Raw genomic sequence first — 16,562 nt, 5'->3', positions numbered from 1 at the left:
GGTCTCAAACTCGCAGCCCGGGGGGCCACGTGCAGCCCGCCAGGTACTATTTTGAGGCCCTCGGTATGTTTATCATAATCACAAAAGTAAAATAAAACAATTTCTTGATCATATGTCTCTTTAGCTATAAATAACAATATTATTATTATTAAGACTTACCCCCTCTTTTACTAAGGTGCGCTAACCGATTAGAGCGTGCTAATTGAATTAGCGTGTGCTAAACGCTAATGGGTCCATAGACTAACATGCATGCGTTAGCGTTTAGCACACGCTAAATCAATTAGCACACTCTAATCGATTAGCGCACCTTAGTAAAAGAGGGGCTTAGCCAAAAGGAAAGATTTATAAACTATAAAGAGTTTTACCTCACGCAAAATTGTCATTTCTTTAATAAGACATTAACTATTTTTTTCTGAGGCCCTCCAAGTACCGACAAATCCAAAATGTGGCCCTGCAAAGGGTTTGAGTTTGAGACCACTGGATTAGATGGATGGAAAATGTTAGAAAAAAGTATGTTGAATTGCTTAAAATTACTATTCGACAGGTAAAATCAAATTAACTATTGTGAAAACAACCAGGTTTTTAAACTTTTATGAATTTGTTATAATTGATCTAACAGTCTTATAGAATCTGGAAGTAAAAATTTACTAAGCTTCCCAGTGCATTTAATACCTTTCAGAGAAGGAAATGCTAATTTGTGAATTGTTGTAATTCTTGAATAGCAGGATCTAAAGGAATTCCCACTAAGGGGAATCAAAAGAGTCAAATATTCCATAAAGGAGTTTGAAAACCACACATGCACACTTGAACAGTATCCTATGATGGACCGGAAGCCAACGGAGTTTTCTCAGCAATGGGGAAACATGGTCGTACTTTCTCTTTCCAAAAATAAGTTGGGCCGCTGTATTCTGTATTAACTGGAGAAGATCTCCAGTTTAATACTCAGATAAATAGAATTACAGTAGTCCAACTGGGCCAACACAGTGGAATGTACCAGTATATTTATGTTCTTGATAAAATAGTGCCCTAACTTTCCTCAGCATGCGCAAACTAAAGAAACATTTCTTTGCTAAGGAATTTATTTGATAATTAAAAGTGAGAGAGGAATCCAAAATAATACCTAAAACTCTAGAAGTGAAGTCAAGTTGTATTATAATATTTGATTTCAATGCAATATTAGTAGGGAGATTAACTAATCTAGGTCCGATCCAAAGCAGTTTAGCTTTTGAAGCATTCAGTTTCATTTGAATGGAATTCGCCCAACTCTGGAGCTTAGAGATACAGCTATCTATGTAACTAGGTCACTGAAATCATGTTTGACTTCCAATAAAATAAAAATGTCATCCGCATAGATAAAAATAGATTCTGTAGGCGAAAGGCAGAAATTTTTTAAAGATGTCATATAGATATTAAATAAAATAGGTGATAAAGTAGAACCTTGTGGCACCCCACATTTGGGTATCCATGAAGATGAGACCTGGCCCTCTAAGCATACCTCATAAGAATGTCACGAAAGAAATTTACTAAACCAATCTAGAACCACAGCCAACATATGAATCAAAATATGCTGAACCACATCAAATGTGGCAGACAAGTCAAATTGTAATAATACTGCATATTTATTCTGTAACACTGGTTATGTGTTTGTTTGTTGGTTTTTTTTTTAATCTTTATTCATTTTCCTTTCAATCAATAAGTATACAATTTTATAAAGTATACTATACAAAATCACTTGTACGTTCTTAACCATAAATCTTAAATATTGTAAAATATCCCTCCCCCTCCCCATCCCACCCTATATCAACAAAATTCAATCATTTAAGTACTATACCCTTTCTCATTATAAATTTCAAGCATTTAAAGGTGTCTAATCATTTGAATATACCATTAATGGCCCCCATATCTTTTTAAAATTATTATAATTCCCATTCTGTAAAGCAAGAACTTTCTCCATTTTATATATATAACATACTGAATTCCACCAAAATGTAAAATTAAGTCTTGTATAGTCTTTCCAATTCCTAGTAAAGTACACAGAGTAACAAGAAAGCGTGTAATTTTTACGCAACCTATGCGCAGGTGTGTTCAGGGCAGAATTTGGATGGAGCAGAGGCAAAGCCATGACATCTGCATATAACACATACTTCAGGCACCTACATTTATACTTGCTGCTGATGTGTAGATTTTCAGGCACACAGCAGGTGAGCAGTTTTCAGAGAGGTTAAAATGATGTTTTGTCTGTGGAAATCATCTTTAAAAAAATGTTCTCTGTACCTCTGATACTGTGTTTAAATTTAGCTTGGCAGATATTTCAGTAATGAGTAATGAGCTCGTTATCGTGGCTTTTACATATTCAAAGTAATGGTTGTATTACGAAATATGTGACCTTATTATTTTTAATTCTACTGTGTTAGGGGCCCTTGAAGTTAGTACATTCATATTACAATAGACGCATTAACCTTAGCCGCAATGCAGCTTGTAAATATATCTTTCAATAGGGAAAGGAAGGACTAATTTAATATGTCTTTACTCACCGATAAAAGACAATCTCACCAGAAGCTTATTACTATTACATATCTCTTAAGGGATAAATTAAAATGCTCAAGAAAATACTTCCTCCCTGATAATTGAACATTAAATTCACTGACCGTCACGGACTGAATCTGACCAACATATTCAATGCTAGGTATAATGTGGGCACCATCTGTGAATATCTAGGTCATGGGCAGCCATTGTAAGTTATCTGGGTACCAGCTAGTGGTTAAAGTTAGGGCAGCTGTCCCTTTTGCTTTCCTAACACTCTCCGGCACATACAAGTTAGCACAATGTTTCCCAAATCAGTCCTGGAGTACCCCCTTGCCAGTCAAGTTTTCAAGATGTGCACAATGAATTTACATGAAAGAGATTTGCATACAATGGAGGCAGTGTATGGAAATCAGTCTCATGCATATTCATTGTGGATATCCTGAAAACGTGATTGGCTAATAGTATATCCCAAGTTAGTCTTGAAGTACTGGGATATACTATTAGCAGAATGAAAATTGCTGCTAACCAGGTAGGTTCCAGCTGCACCCAGACTCCATTCCTGGTCTGCCCTGGTACCAGTCAGATAGAGACATGAAGGAGAAGATCTAAGTACACAGAACTTATGCAGCAAAAAAGCACCAAGAGCCACGCAGGCCCTCTTTTACAAAGGTGCGCTAAGTTTTTTAGCGTACAGTTAAATCCTAGTGTTTTAGATGAAAAAATGTTGCCTGAGTTTTGATTTGTGAGTATGAGTGATAACACGTGCTTTTCTTTTCTGTTTTTAGAACATTGAAGTACGGTTAAAGATTTGTTTGCCTGAAGACCTGGGATCTGCTCTAATGGATGGTGTTGTCCTCTGTCATTTAGTAAACCATATTCGCCCTCGATCTGTAGGGAGCATTCATGTACCGTCGCCAGCAGTGGTGAGTCTTGGGGAAATAAAGCTAGGTGCCATTTTGTTAGTGGTACCTCAGTCTAACAACTTCAGAAGGATGGAGGGGAGGTGAAACATTGCTATTCCCAGAGGCAGACAGATAAGCTATGGTGGATGAAAATAATAAAGTACTTTATATCTCAAGGGATAGAACAACTAAAAGAACAGGACGGTAATTCTTGAGACTCAAAAACTCTTTTAGCTAATCATGTTTCCAAGTTTATTAGTTGTTTTTTTTACCCCCGCGCCTTGGTGAGAACCTTCAGGGCGGCTTACAATTTATAGTGTAGGAGGATATATACAGAGATTGCTATAGTCACAGTTAGGTGTAGTAGGATACATTAAGACCATATGTTTATGTTTCTACCCCTGAGTCTTGTGCTCTCTGGACAAGGAACTATGGCAGGTATTGGTTTAAGGCCAGGATCAAGCTTGCAGAGGTACTTCTGAAAGCTCAGGGTCACATGACACTGTAGTAGGGTACAACATTTTAATTCCTATTTCTAATACCAATCCAATCCCGTAGGAGTCACTTTATTTGGGGTAGCTCTAGTCTGAAGAAAATTCTGTAGTTGGAATGGATTGTAAAATACATGTAACAGTTACCTAGATATACAATTTTACACAAATAAGGCAATCTAATAGAAAAACTGGCACCCAAGGCAACCATTTCCTGCTTTTTGGCAAGAAATAATTTGGTCCTCAGTTGAGAGGTATCTTTCTGGAATTCTTTGTCCCTAGATCTTTAGATAAGAGGGGCCCAATATTTAGAGCAATTTAAGCAGGCTAGAGAGACTCTAGCCCGCCTAAAGAGCTGATTGGCATTATTCCATGTCCTTGTGAGAACTCATTTTTCCGTCCCATTTTGGCGAGTTCTTTTCTTGTCTCTGCCCCATCCCTGCAAGCTCTGTCCTCATCTGCACAACCTCAAATACTTTAAAATCATAAGTGTTCAAGGCTTGTGCAGTTAAGACAGAGCTTACAGAAATGGGTCAGTGACAAAACTCACAGGGATTGGACGGAGTGAGTTCCTGTGGGGACGGGGACAAATTTGTCCCCATATCAGTGTCAATACAACATATTAAAGACCTTTCCACTTAACAAGAAACAAGGTTCACCCAAATATTTTTTTTTTAACTTAGCTGAATAAAATATGCAACAATAACTGTTTGGACGGAAGGTGCCACGTTAAATCAAAGTACTATTTGCAGAAATTCTTTGTCAGCTACAGAATCCATCCTCTATGAAACTGATATTTTTTTAAATGTAAAAGAACAGCCAGTTCTCTAAGAATATGGTACTTTTCCTTTTTTAAAAAAAATTATTTATTCATTTTTACAACTTACAACAAGCGCTGTCAGAATGGGTTGGTTTTTTTTCCCCTTTTTTTTTAATGCTGAAAACATTCTGCAAAGGGCACGATATATATTGTGAATAAGAAATTGGCATTCCTTGATGCACGGAGGGAAACCGAGATCCCAGCATCATGCTGGTGGTGTACTGAGAGCTGTACACATCCACGAGAAAAGGTTCTGTGCCTGCACAAGTTAATTTCATAACCCCTGCTCTTGTCGAGAAGTTGTTATGTTGTTCAAGCTAGTATTAAAGGTCAGCTATTATTCACATCTCCTTTTATGATAGGCAAGATAATTGACTGTGTTTGAAGACAGCATTCAGTGGTATGGTTGCTGGAATTAATAGTCTTTTCACATGCTCTTTATGTGGCGATATTTTAACAATACAGCAGATGTCGGTGGCTGAGGGCCAGTTGCCCCTGCCAATACTTCTGTGGTAATGCTTTTCACCTTTCCTTCTTTCTACTGCCACTCTTTGTGCTAAGGTGATTGCCAAGCTGTCAGCCATGCAGGTTTGATTACCTGAAGATGGTTGCTTCTTTGGTTTGGTTTTTTTGCAGTTAGTTAAGGCATGCAGTTTACTCAATCACCATAAAAAGTGGAGATGAGGAAACTCCAGTGTGACAGCAGAGACCATAAACAGGGCTGAATATTATATATAAAAATGTTTTTTAAGCAAATAGAAAACATTAAGTGGCCCTTGGGCTAAAGCACAGTAAAGGTTTGCAGTTATTGTGGTTTACTTGCAAAAATTAATTTCTAACGAACAGTAAGCATATGTTGAAGGGCTGTTGGTGCTTGCACCATTGAGATAAGCACAGTTTTATTATATATTATATGGAGAGTTAAAAAAATGGTTGTTTTATCATTATAGCACACTTTGGATTCTTATAGAGGTATGTAGTGATTAGAAGATTAGTAACATAACATAACATAGTAGATGACGGCAGATAAAGACCCGAATGGTCCATCTAGTCTGCCCAACCTAATTCAATTTAAAAATTAGTTGTTGTTGATTTTTTTTGCTTGACTTCAGATTGTAGATTGTTGAGATATTCCTTAAGGAGGCACACTGGTTACCTGTTGCACATCGCATTTTATTTAAATTATGTTTACTTACTTTTAAATCCTTAATGTTTCAGACTCCCGCTTTTATTTTTAAAGTATTAATTCCTTATACTACATCTAGAACATTGAGATCACAAGATCAACATTTATTGTCTATTCCCACACTGAAAGTCGTAAATACAAGGCGTCATACTATTTTTTCAGTGACTGCTCCTCAGTCTTGGAATGATCTCCCACTATATATTAGACAGGAAAAGAATTGAGATAAATTCAAGACTAAACTTAAAAGTTTCCTTTTTAATGATGCTTTTAGTGAATAATTAATTCTTTTATCTCTTTTTATCTCGTAACTCTTTTTTTCAATTTGTCTTCCCTCCTAATGTTTTTACCTTTATTATATGAAATTTATATTGATTGTAACCTTTAAATAATTTCCCTGGTGTTTCGATATTGCATTTATAAATTATTTAATTTAAATGTTTTAACCTATGTGTTAGAAACTCAATATGAAAAATTGTATGTCTGTGTATTATGTTACCCATTTTTTTATATTTTTTTAACTATTTGTACATCGCCTAGAATGCTGAATAGGCGATTAATCAAACTATATAATAAACTTGGAAACTTGATGTTCATGCCATTTCATGCTTAATCTTATTCTAAATTTATGAGTACAAACAAAAATGGTTTTCTGTCATTCTTTAGAAAACAATAAATATCGTTTATGGATTAGTACTGATAGACATTTCTTTTATTTATTTGCAGCCCAAGCTTAGCATGGCCAAATGCCGGAGAAATGTGGAAAACTTTCTAGAAGCATGTAGAAAAATGGGTGTACCAGAGGTAATTAAAAAAAAAAAAATCATAATAACTTGATCCAAAAGGCTTAGCTAACTCAAAAAAATTGAACATTGAAAAGTGTGCATTTATGTGGCATAAATAAATCACTCATTCACATGGACGGTGTGAGGAAGAAAGCAGTGCTTACGCACAGGCCAGAACTAATATGTTGTACCGGTCGGTCTCATGAGATAAATTGATTTTTTTCATCTATCTGGTTTGACTAATCTGATCTAATCCTTGGTCTTATATACCGGGTCATTCCTTTAAGGGACTCGAACCGGTTAACAAAACACAATCTTAAAGAGATTGATAAACAGTAATGGAAGAGGAAGAATCAGTAGATATCAATATACAATTATCAACTAAAGAATTCTATCAGTTATCTGTAAGATATTTTGTAAACAGATAAATTTTCAAAGTTTTTCTAAGATGAGTCAATAAAGAGAGAGTTCTAATGTCTGAAGGAAGGTCATTCCAGATTTTCACCATAGTAAAAGAATGTGCCAAAGAATGTGAAAATTTACCTAAATTTACTAAAGTTTGAATCCCTTTAATACAGGGATCTCAAAGTCCCTCCTTGAGGGCCGCAATCTAGTCGGGTTTTCAGGATTTCCCCAATGAATATGCATTGAAAGCAGTGCATGCATATTCATTGAGGAAATCCTGAAAACCCGAATTTATTGCGGCCCTCAAGGAGGGACTTTGAGACCCCTGATTTAATAGAAGGAAGTAGTAATTTATACTTATGTATATACCTTGTAGACTGATTTTTCATTGCACAATGTATTAAAAGGAGGTGAAGAATTAGAAAATGATGATCTTATTTTTAAGTTTTTATCTTGTTTTGCACCGCACAGAGCCAGTTTTATAATGTCGAAGGCGGTTTTCTTTATGCCTAAGAGGTTTAGCCCAGGGGTCTCAAAGTCCCTCCTTGAGGGCCGCAATCCAGTCGGGTTTTCAGGATTTCCCCAATGAATATGCATGAGATCTATGTGCACACGCTGCTTTCAATGCATATTCATTGGGGAAATCCTGAAAACCCGACTGGATTGCGGCCCTCAAGGAGGGACTTTGAGATCCCTGGTTTAGCCTGAACACCTTAAATCCCATCTATGGATGGTGGGAGGGTTTGTTGTCTGAGGATTTTTCCACCTTTACCATATTAGTTCTGGTCTGTACGTAAGCACTATTTTCTTCCTTGCACTGTCCATGCAAATGATTGGATTTTCACTATATCTGTGTTATTTTTGCCATTTATGTGAAATATACAGTAGGCGGAGGCTACTGGGTGCAAGTGTCGAACACGTGCCTACATTTGTTTTTTTTTTTTTTTTTAATATTCTTTATTATTTTTAAAAAGCCAATACAAAGTGCAACAGGTAAACAAACAACTGATACAATAGACAGCACTCATTACAATCCTGGATGTGTAAAACATTAAATCAGAAATCAAAGGGTAATAATAAGGATCAAGTCGTAAAAAATTCTGCTAATGGATCCCAAATTTCTTTGAATTTATTAAAGTGTCCCAATTGTATCGAATTCATACGTTCAAACTTATAAACTTGACGTAAGGGGCTCCTTTTACGAAGGTGCACTAAGCATTTTAGCGCACGCGCCGGATTATCATGCGCTATAGTGCGCGCTAGCCGAAAATCTACCGCCTGCTCAAAAGGAGGCGGTAGCGGCTAGCGCGCGTGGCAATTTAGCGACTACTATTCCGCACCTTAAGGCCCTAGCACGGCTTTGTAAAAGGAGCCCAAAGTTTCCCACCAAAAGTTATCATTTATTTTCTCCCAATTTTTCCAGTTTTTCGTAATTAGCTGCAAAGCAACTCCTGTCATGATGAGAAGCAATCTATTCTTATTTGCATTGATTGGACTCTTGGGCATTTATAATGTTCCAAACAACACTATATCATACGACAATGATAATGGGACTCCCAATATCATATTGATTTGACCCCATAAAGGATCTCCAAAATTTAAGTATCAAGGGACAATAGAACAGCAGATGATCCAGTGTCCCTATATCAAGATGACAGTGCCAGCATCTATTAGACTTAGAACTATCTAACTTTTGCAAACAAACAGGGGTCCAGAAAATTTCATATAACAGAAAAAACCAAGGGCTCCTTTTACGAAGCCGCATTAGTGTGTAATAGCGTTAGCGCGCGCTAAAAAGGTAATAGGTAAATAGCGTAATAGGGTTAGCACGCGCTAAAAAGGTGCGTGCGATAAAGCCGCTAACGCAGCTTCGTAAAAGGAGCCCCAAGTCTGTCTCATAGATGCTGACGCTGTACATCTCATCCTCCAAGTCCAAATCCGTGGCCATTGAGTAGCAGAAATTTGCTGCTTTATCTCAATGCTCCAAATGACTTTTAGACTAGTTTTAGGTTTTTTATTCAGATGCTCAGATATTAATATATACCACTTGGCTGCCTGATGCCCTAGCAAATCTGTCTGGAAGCATAGGCCCGGCAAACTACTGATTTTTTTTAAATTTTGCCAATCAGGGAACCCCTTCTGAATGGCCTGCTTCAACTGCAACCACTTATATGCTTGAGACTTTGAAATACCGAATGATTGTTGCAGTCGTGAAAAATCAAGCATTTTTCCATTTGATAACACATCATCAAATGGACGCAGGCCTACATTTGTTTTAAATAGTGCCATCTTAAGCTGAGGTGTATTGCTGAATATTACCACATCTGTAGAAAATGTACTGAAGCAAACCCATTGCCATCATAGAATTAGCACACGCCGTTAGCGCACAAGGGAGGTAACTATGTCCATGATGGCATGATATGGCATTATAATTCAGGTACTAACAGCCTAGCTTTGTTATTGGGCAGGAACTGGGTGGGTTATGGTTAACAGGATAACCTGGTGCTAGGAGTCCAGGATAAACAGATGATAATAAGATGAAGACAATAAACTAGTATGGCATGAAAAGGATTTACAGAATAAACACAAAACCCAACGCAGCTACCTTTTGGCAGCCGTTGTCTTTCATGTAACCTCATAATCACTTAGTTGGCTGGTTAGTGGTAAAATAATACGTCTTAATGGTAGATCCTATTTTCACCAAAAACACTTTACCGTCCTAGTACAATCCATCATCTTATCCAAACTCGATTACTGTAATGCCATTTACCTATGCCTAACAAAAAAAAAGTCTTCGCTCATCCAGAATACTGCGGCCAAACTGATTTTTGCTAAACGCAAATTTGATCACGTCTCCCCTCTACTTACCAATCTTCACTGGCTCCCAGTACTTTCCAGAATTCACTTCAAATGCTCCTGCCTGGCCTTCAAGATAATTCATGGCATCCTTCCGCCACTAATCCCTCTATCCTTCCTCGCCCTAACGCCTGCCACCACCAGATCAGCCCACAGACATAAACTATCCTTCCCCTCTCTACATGGCATCCTCCACGCAGGCAAACTGGGAAGATCCCTCCTCTCCAAAATCACGGGCCTTTGGAACGATCTCACTATCCCGCTGCGGAACCTGGGCTCCCTCCAACTGTTCCGAAAACAACTGAAAACCTGGCTTTTCTCTAATATATAACATCTCTTCTCCTGTTTACTTCCCCTCTTTTCATATGCTCTTGTAAACTCTCTCTCCCCTCTCTTCTTGTATTTTTAAGCTTTGTAAACCGTGTCGAGCTCCACTCCGTGGAGATGATGCGGTATATAAACTTAAGGCTTAGTTTAGTTTAGTTTAGCCCATGTTCATAATATGCTTCTAAGGGGAGAAATTATCAGTGTGGGCTACTATTAAGACAAAAAAATCCAAATAGGGAATGGAGGGATAAACAATCAAAATAAAAAAACTTCACTCTGTTAAAGACTCCAACCGACACAGCTGTGCACCAAATTGATTTCACAAACGAAATAAAAAGCCTCAGATAACGGGAGAGGTGAACCCACACTCTACCACCCAAACATCACTGGCAGAAAAAAACTTTTGTTAGTGTGAAAACAACGAGGTGAAAAAAAAAACAAGTGATAGTCCCAAAAATAAAATCCACTGGCCGACGATCGTTTTGTGGCACTAAGCCACTGCTTCAGGGCCTCAGAGGAAAATATACTCAATTTAACGGACCAAATAATCTGGAAGTGCAAAAAGTAATGATACTAACTCAAAATGTATATAAACTCCCAAAAGAATTAACAATACAAAAGTTAGCACAACTCTTACTCATGGTTCAGTGTGTTTTCTCTACTAATGAACACAGCGGTGCAATGCTGCGTTGTGACGTATTGAAGAACTATGGGGAGACCAATCAGAGCCAATGGCCACAAAGAGGTCCATCCCCAGTATATTGAACCAATCAGGCATAGGGAAAAATTAAATCTACTATTAAGACAGGCATATAGGATCTCTTAGGGAGATACAGTACTGGATGCTGTGGATGGCCAGACTGGATGGGCCTGTATCTACCGTCATGTTTCTGTTTTACTGTTAAGCCCATTTATTAATAACTGGGTCTGACTGCATAAAATGGAACCGTGTACTAAAATAGCATGTGTTAGTTTTAAAATAAGGTCTTAACAGTAGTCCACATGGATAATTATATTCACCTTAGGCTCTTAGGGGCTGATTCTATAAACCGCACCTAAATGAGCCGGCCCCTAGAAAAATGGTGCCGGTTGCATGCCAGTCACACTTAGATGCCATTTATAGAATCGCGGTTAGCAGCGACTGTATAGAAACTGGGTGCCTGAAATGTAGGCGAGGGTTTTAAAGGCCTGCATTTCAGGTGCCTAAATTTTTAGAGAACTGCGCATAACGGCACCTGTCATTCTCTGTCCCTAGAAATGCCCACTTAGGTGTTAGGTGCCGCCAAATGCCATGTGATAGGCACCTATCACCCAATTGATTTCCCCCCCCCCCAATTATTGAGGCTATTAAGGTGTTTTTCCAATTAACCCCTCTTTTATGAAGCTGCGTTAGCTTATTCAGCACTGGCCACAGTGGTAAAAGTTCCAACGCTCATAGGAATTCTATGAGCATCGGAGCTTTTACCGCCGTGGCCAGCAATAAAAAATGCTAACATGGCTTCATAAAAGGGAGGGAGGGGGTTAAGTTAGGTACCTATCTTTAGGTGCCCTTTATAGAATCAGTCCCTTAGTTTAGAAGTCTTATTCACAATTTAGATATATAAATATCATCATCACACTCAGAGCAGGATTAATTTGTCGAGGGCCCCTAGGCACACAAGTACACTGGGCCCCCTGCCCCCACCCCACCCCACCATGCCCCGCCCCCATGTAGTTACCCATTTTCTTATTTATTTCTTTATTTCCACTTTATTTTATTTTAAAATTCAAAACAAACAACAAAGATTACCATACTAGTGCCAGTGTACTGTTTTTCTTCTATGCAACCTCCAAACATCTTTGAACAAATCCCCCCTTCCTTCCTAGATGAAGAGATCTTCAGCTGGCAGGGCTTTGGGAAGCCCACCAATTTATATTTTGCATATGGGTAGGAGGCATGGGGCATGGTGGGAAGAAAATTTAGTTTCCATCATTTTATTGGACTAATACATTTCTCACTTAGCTTTCAGAAGTTAAAACCTCTTTCTTCAGATCAGTAGACTATACTGCTGTTACTGTATCCCTGTCCTGACCTGAGGAAAGGAGTTATGGTCTCTGAAAAATGTATTAAAAATACTTCAATAAACAGTATCATATTATCTCCATTTTCTATTAATAAACGATTATCAATACAGCTACAATAATACCTTATCCTATCTTTCTTGTCTGGTTTCTGCTTTCCTCATCTTCTCATCATTCTCTTCCTTCCATCCACTGTCTGCCCTCTCTCTGCCTCTTCCATATGGCATCTGCTCTCTTTCTATGCCTCTTCCAGAAATTGTCTGCCTCTCCTTCCATCTCTCTCTCCCTTCCCCCCCCCCCCTATTGGTGTGGCATCCATCTTCTTCCCTTCCCTCCTCCAATGGTCTGGCATCTCTCTCCTCTCCTTCCCTTCCCCCTCCCACACCCCCGTGGTTTGACATTTCACTCTCTCTTCTCCCTTCCCCCACTTCCATAAGCATCTGCCCCCTTTCTTTCCTTCCTTCCAACGCAATTGCATCTAGTATCCTTCCCCCTTATGTCTCTCTCCCCTTTCCTTGCACACCAATTCCATCAGCATCTGCCCCTTTCTCTCCCTCCACCACCCTTCCATATCATCCTTCTCACAACCCTTCCATACCAGCCTGCCCCCTTTCTCTTCCTCCACCACCCTTCCATATCATCTTTCTCACAACCCTTCCATACCGCCCTGCCCTCTTTCTCTTCCTCCACCACCCTTCCATACCATCCTTCTCACAACCCTTCCATATCACCCTGCTCACAACCCTTCCATACCACCCTGCTCCCTTTCTCTTCCTCCACCACCCTTCCATACCATCCTTCTCACAACCCTTCCATACCACCCTGTCCCCTTTCTCTCCCTACACAACCCTTCCACGCTCCTTTCTCTCTCCCCCTCCAAACATTGCAGCTGCCGGCTCTGCCCTCTGAGCTCCTTTGCAAAAGGCAGCCCGAAAGCAGAATTAGAACAGCAGACAGCAACGGGTCCCCCCCGCATCAACGACAATGGGCCTCCACCCGCATCAACAGCAACGGGCCCCCCACACATCAACAGCAATGGACCCCCCGCCCCACCTGCATCAATGGCAATGCGGCCGGATCTGTTACAGGAAGGTCCCATGATGACTGCGTCTGCCGGTCCATCCCCCTCCGACGCCACTTCTTTCGGAGCAAGTGACGTCGGAAGGGGATGGACCGGCAGACGCAGTCATCGTGAGACCTTCCTGTAACAGAGCCAGCTGCATTGCCATCGATGGGGGGGTGCCCATTGCTGATTTAAAAAAATGGCAAGGTGAGTCGTCCTCCTTCAGTGGGCCCCCCTCACAGTTTCAGGCCCTAGGCACGTGCCTACTGGGCCTATTGATTAATCCAGCCCTGATCACACTTCGGATTAACATTGGCCTTTAACAAAGCAGATTTTTCAGAACGCAACAATCTTAGGCTGATAAGTAATCATCTTGCTCTTAAAATACTCTGGAATTGTACCATACAAAAATTGATGACAAATCATTGCAGCCTTGTATTGTACTCTAAATGCTCCTGGCAGCCAGTGCAATTTCTGAAGCCAAGGTGATATATGAGTGAATTTTGATGTTCCTGTAATCAGTCAGTCAGAAGTAAAGGACCATGTACCAAAGGGCACGAAGCTCTAGTGCTCGGTTAGCGAGTATCACATGTTGTTTTTTTGTGTTTTTTTTATTGTTTTGAGAGACTGAGAGGAATGGACATGAAAATACTATTCAGCTAACACATTTTCATTAGCACATGCTAACTGGATAACCTAATTCAGGAGCACGTAGGAGGTGGTAAATGCTCCTGATTTTAAAAGCCCTAAATACTAATTTGTTAAATCTGGACTTAGCACACAGGAAAGTCACACATTAGGATACACTAAGCCCAGATTTTACCATCCTTGAGTACGTGGGTCCCAAAGAAGTAAGATCTCAAAGGATGATATTTTTTCACAAAGCTTAAGACAAATCTCTTTTAAAAATCTGCAGGACACATTCTTATATGCTTGAAACTGCATTACGAAAAAAGCATGCATTTTTCATATTTACGTTGCATTTTCTCTGTATCTGCAGGATTCTTTTTACTCAAAACGTGAACTTCCCACAAGGGATAAAATAACTGCTTCTTCAGTTTACGTCAGTCGTTTTGGTGGTTTTGATTAGTGTTTGAATCTTGAAATTTTGTGAAGAAACATTCTGTTATATTTTATGTGCAGTTTTTCGGCCCTATATGTATAGAACTGCTGATAGAAACATTGCATGCACTAATTTTGCAGACTGCATGTAATATGTTGTGCATTAGTTCTTATGTTTCAGTATTTGGGTTTTATATTAACTGCACTTTTTCTAAGCCATTTAGGAAATGGTGGTAACATTTGATGAAAGAGGTTGCTTGTTGTATGCCCAGGACAAGTTCATTTATTGTGGCCACTAGGCATCCTTCAGCACTGGCTTGTATTACCCTTGCTAATCTATTTTAGGAATCGTAAGCAGAGAATGTCAGCTGTGCAATAATTCTGTGATATGTATACCTCTCTGCTAGAGACTAATTAAAGACCACTGAAGGCATTTCACTGGGCAGACAAGCTGTTCTTCAGATATGTAGATATTCAAGATTCACCCTCTTCATATAATTTTAGTGCAGTGTATTCAGGAAACGCCTCAAAACTCACCTATTCCTGAAATACCTAGACAGCTGACCCACTTCCCTCCTTCCCCTTTCTCCCCATTGTTCCCACATCCCTTAAGTTAACTCAACTTCTACGTCAACTCAACTTGTACCCCACTAATCTTCTGTAAACCGCATAGAACTTAACGGTATTGCGGTATATAAACTGTTGTTATTATTATTATTATATATTGATTTTGTAAAATTGTTTTATGTTCCTTTAATGTTCTGGATGAGTATTCCCTACTCAAAAGTGTAGAAGAAAGCATAACTTTATGCAGTCTCACCTTCTAGCCATTATCATGGCTTTCACCACTAAGGGCACACTTTTATCAAGTGTTCATGTGGTAAGTCCCTTTCTCCCAAAGTGTCAAGTTATAAGTGTTAACATGCTACTGAGCAAGAACCCTAGACTAGTTAAAATTTGAGACCTGAATGAATCTATCTGTATGCTCTAACTGAATCTCTGAGAACAGAGGGACTGCATACTAGCTTTTGACATCTTTGCAAAGATTTATAAGTGTAAAAACATCTGCTTTGGCACACTTGCACAGATAGAATGAAATATGGAGGATACTCCTTACTTAGAATGTTCTTTAAGAAGTTCCAAGCATGACAATGGTGGAAAAACGGGTGGAACCAGGAGGGTCCAAATCGTCCCACTTTGGGCACAGGTCTACCCAGCAATGGCACATCTCTGATATGGCTGATATGGTTAGGGAAGCTGAGAGATTCCTGGTTGCCTGGAGGGGGAGGGGTGGGAGAGATGTCAGGTGGGAGCAGGGTTCTCGTGCCCATCTACCTTGGGAATCGCATTCTATCTTGTAAAATGACTCGTACTTTATATGATCATATCTTGAAGTGCTGTTGTCCAAACACACTCTCAGTGGCACATTCTGATTAATGTATCGACGGTATCCATTTCCCCTGCTAGGCTTCTTCCAAAGTTAGTGCCAAAAGATTTCTTGCTGGAGCTACTTTGGCACTAACTTTGAATAAACTCCTGTTTGGGAGATCTTATTGACCTGCAAATGCACTGTCTCAGCTGCCCCTCACTGTCTCTCTTTGCTTATTTCCCTCTGTGTTTCTTCCCCCACCCCTCCTTCCCTGTGAACTCTGCTCAGCTAATTCCCTCCTCTCTGTGCCCTTCTCTTCAACTGCCAACTCCAGACTCCGTTCCTTCTACCTTTCTGCGGCCTCCAAACATGGGGAAAGGCTGAGGATGACACAGACACACCGCAGGATGGGGATGAAAGTAACAAGACTCGGGGGCTGGAAACCCATGAGGGGGTCGGCAGGAGCGCCAAACCACGAGGAGCACCAGCGAGGAAGGCAAGCAACCGGGACTTAAATTGCCTATATACTAATGCTAGGAGCCTAAGAGCCAAAATGGGAGAGCTGGAAGTCATAGCCAGTAAAAAGGACCTGGATATAATTGGAGTCACAGAAACATGGTGGGCTGATGATAACAAATGGGATGTGGCCATACCAGGGTACAAACTCTATAGGAGAGACAGGACACACAAGAAGGGTGGAGGAATAGTGATA

General features: G+C 39.7%; 1 protein-coding gene across 3 annotated transcripts in view; it reads left to right on the top strand.

Moving 5' to 3' along the window:
- LRCH1 (leucine rich repeats and calponin homology domain containing 1) overlaps positions 1-16,562 on the top strand; it is a 372,824-nt gene that overhangs the window by 338,155 nt on the left and 18,107 nt on the right. For all 3 annotated transcript variants that reach the window (XM_033949848.1, XM_033949847.1, XM_033949846.1), the window contains 2 exons: positions 3,312-3,449; positions 6,649-6,726. In XM_033949848.1, coding sequence (XP_033805739.1) covers positions 3,312-3,449; positions 6,649-6,726 — 216 coding nt within the window. The remainder of the gene's footprint in view (positions 1-3,311; positions 3,450-6,648; positions 6,727-16,562) is intronic.

This window comes from Geotrypetes seraphini, chromosome 6 (assembly GCF_902459505.1).
Source record: "Geotrypetes seraphini chromosome 6, aGeoSer1.1, whole genome shotgun sequence".
In the NCBI taxonomy this organism is placed as follows: domain Eukaryota; kingdom Metazoa; phylum Chordata; class Amphibia; order Gymnophiona; family Dermophiidae; genus Geotrypetes; species Geotrypetes seraphini.
Note: the sequence above shows the minus strand (reverse complement) of the source record. Positions and strands in the feature narration are given on the sequence as shown.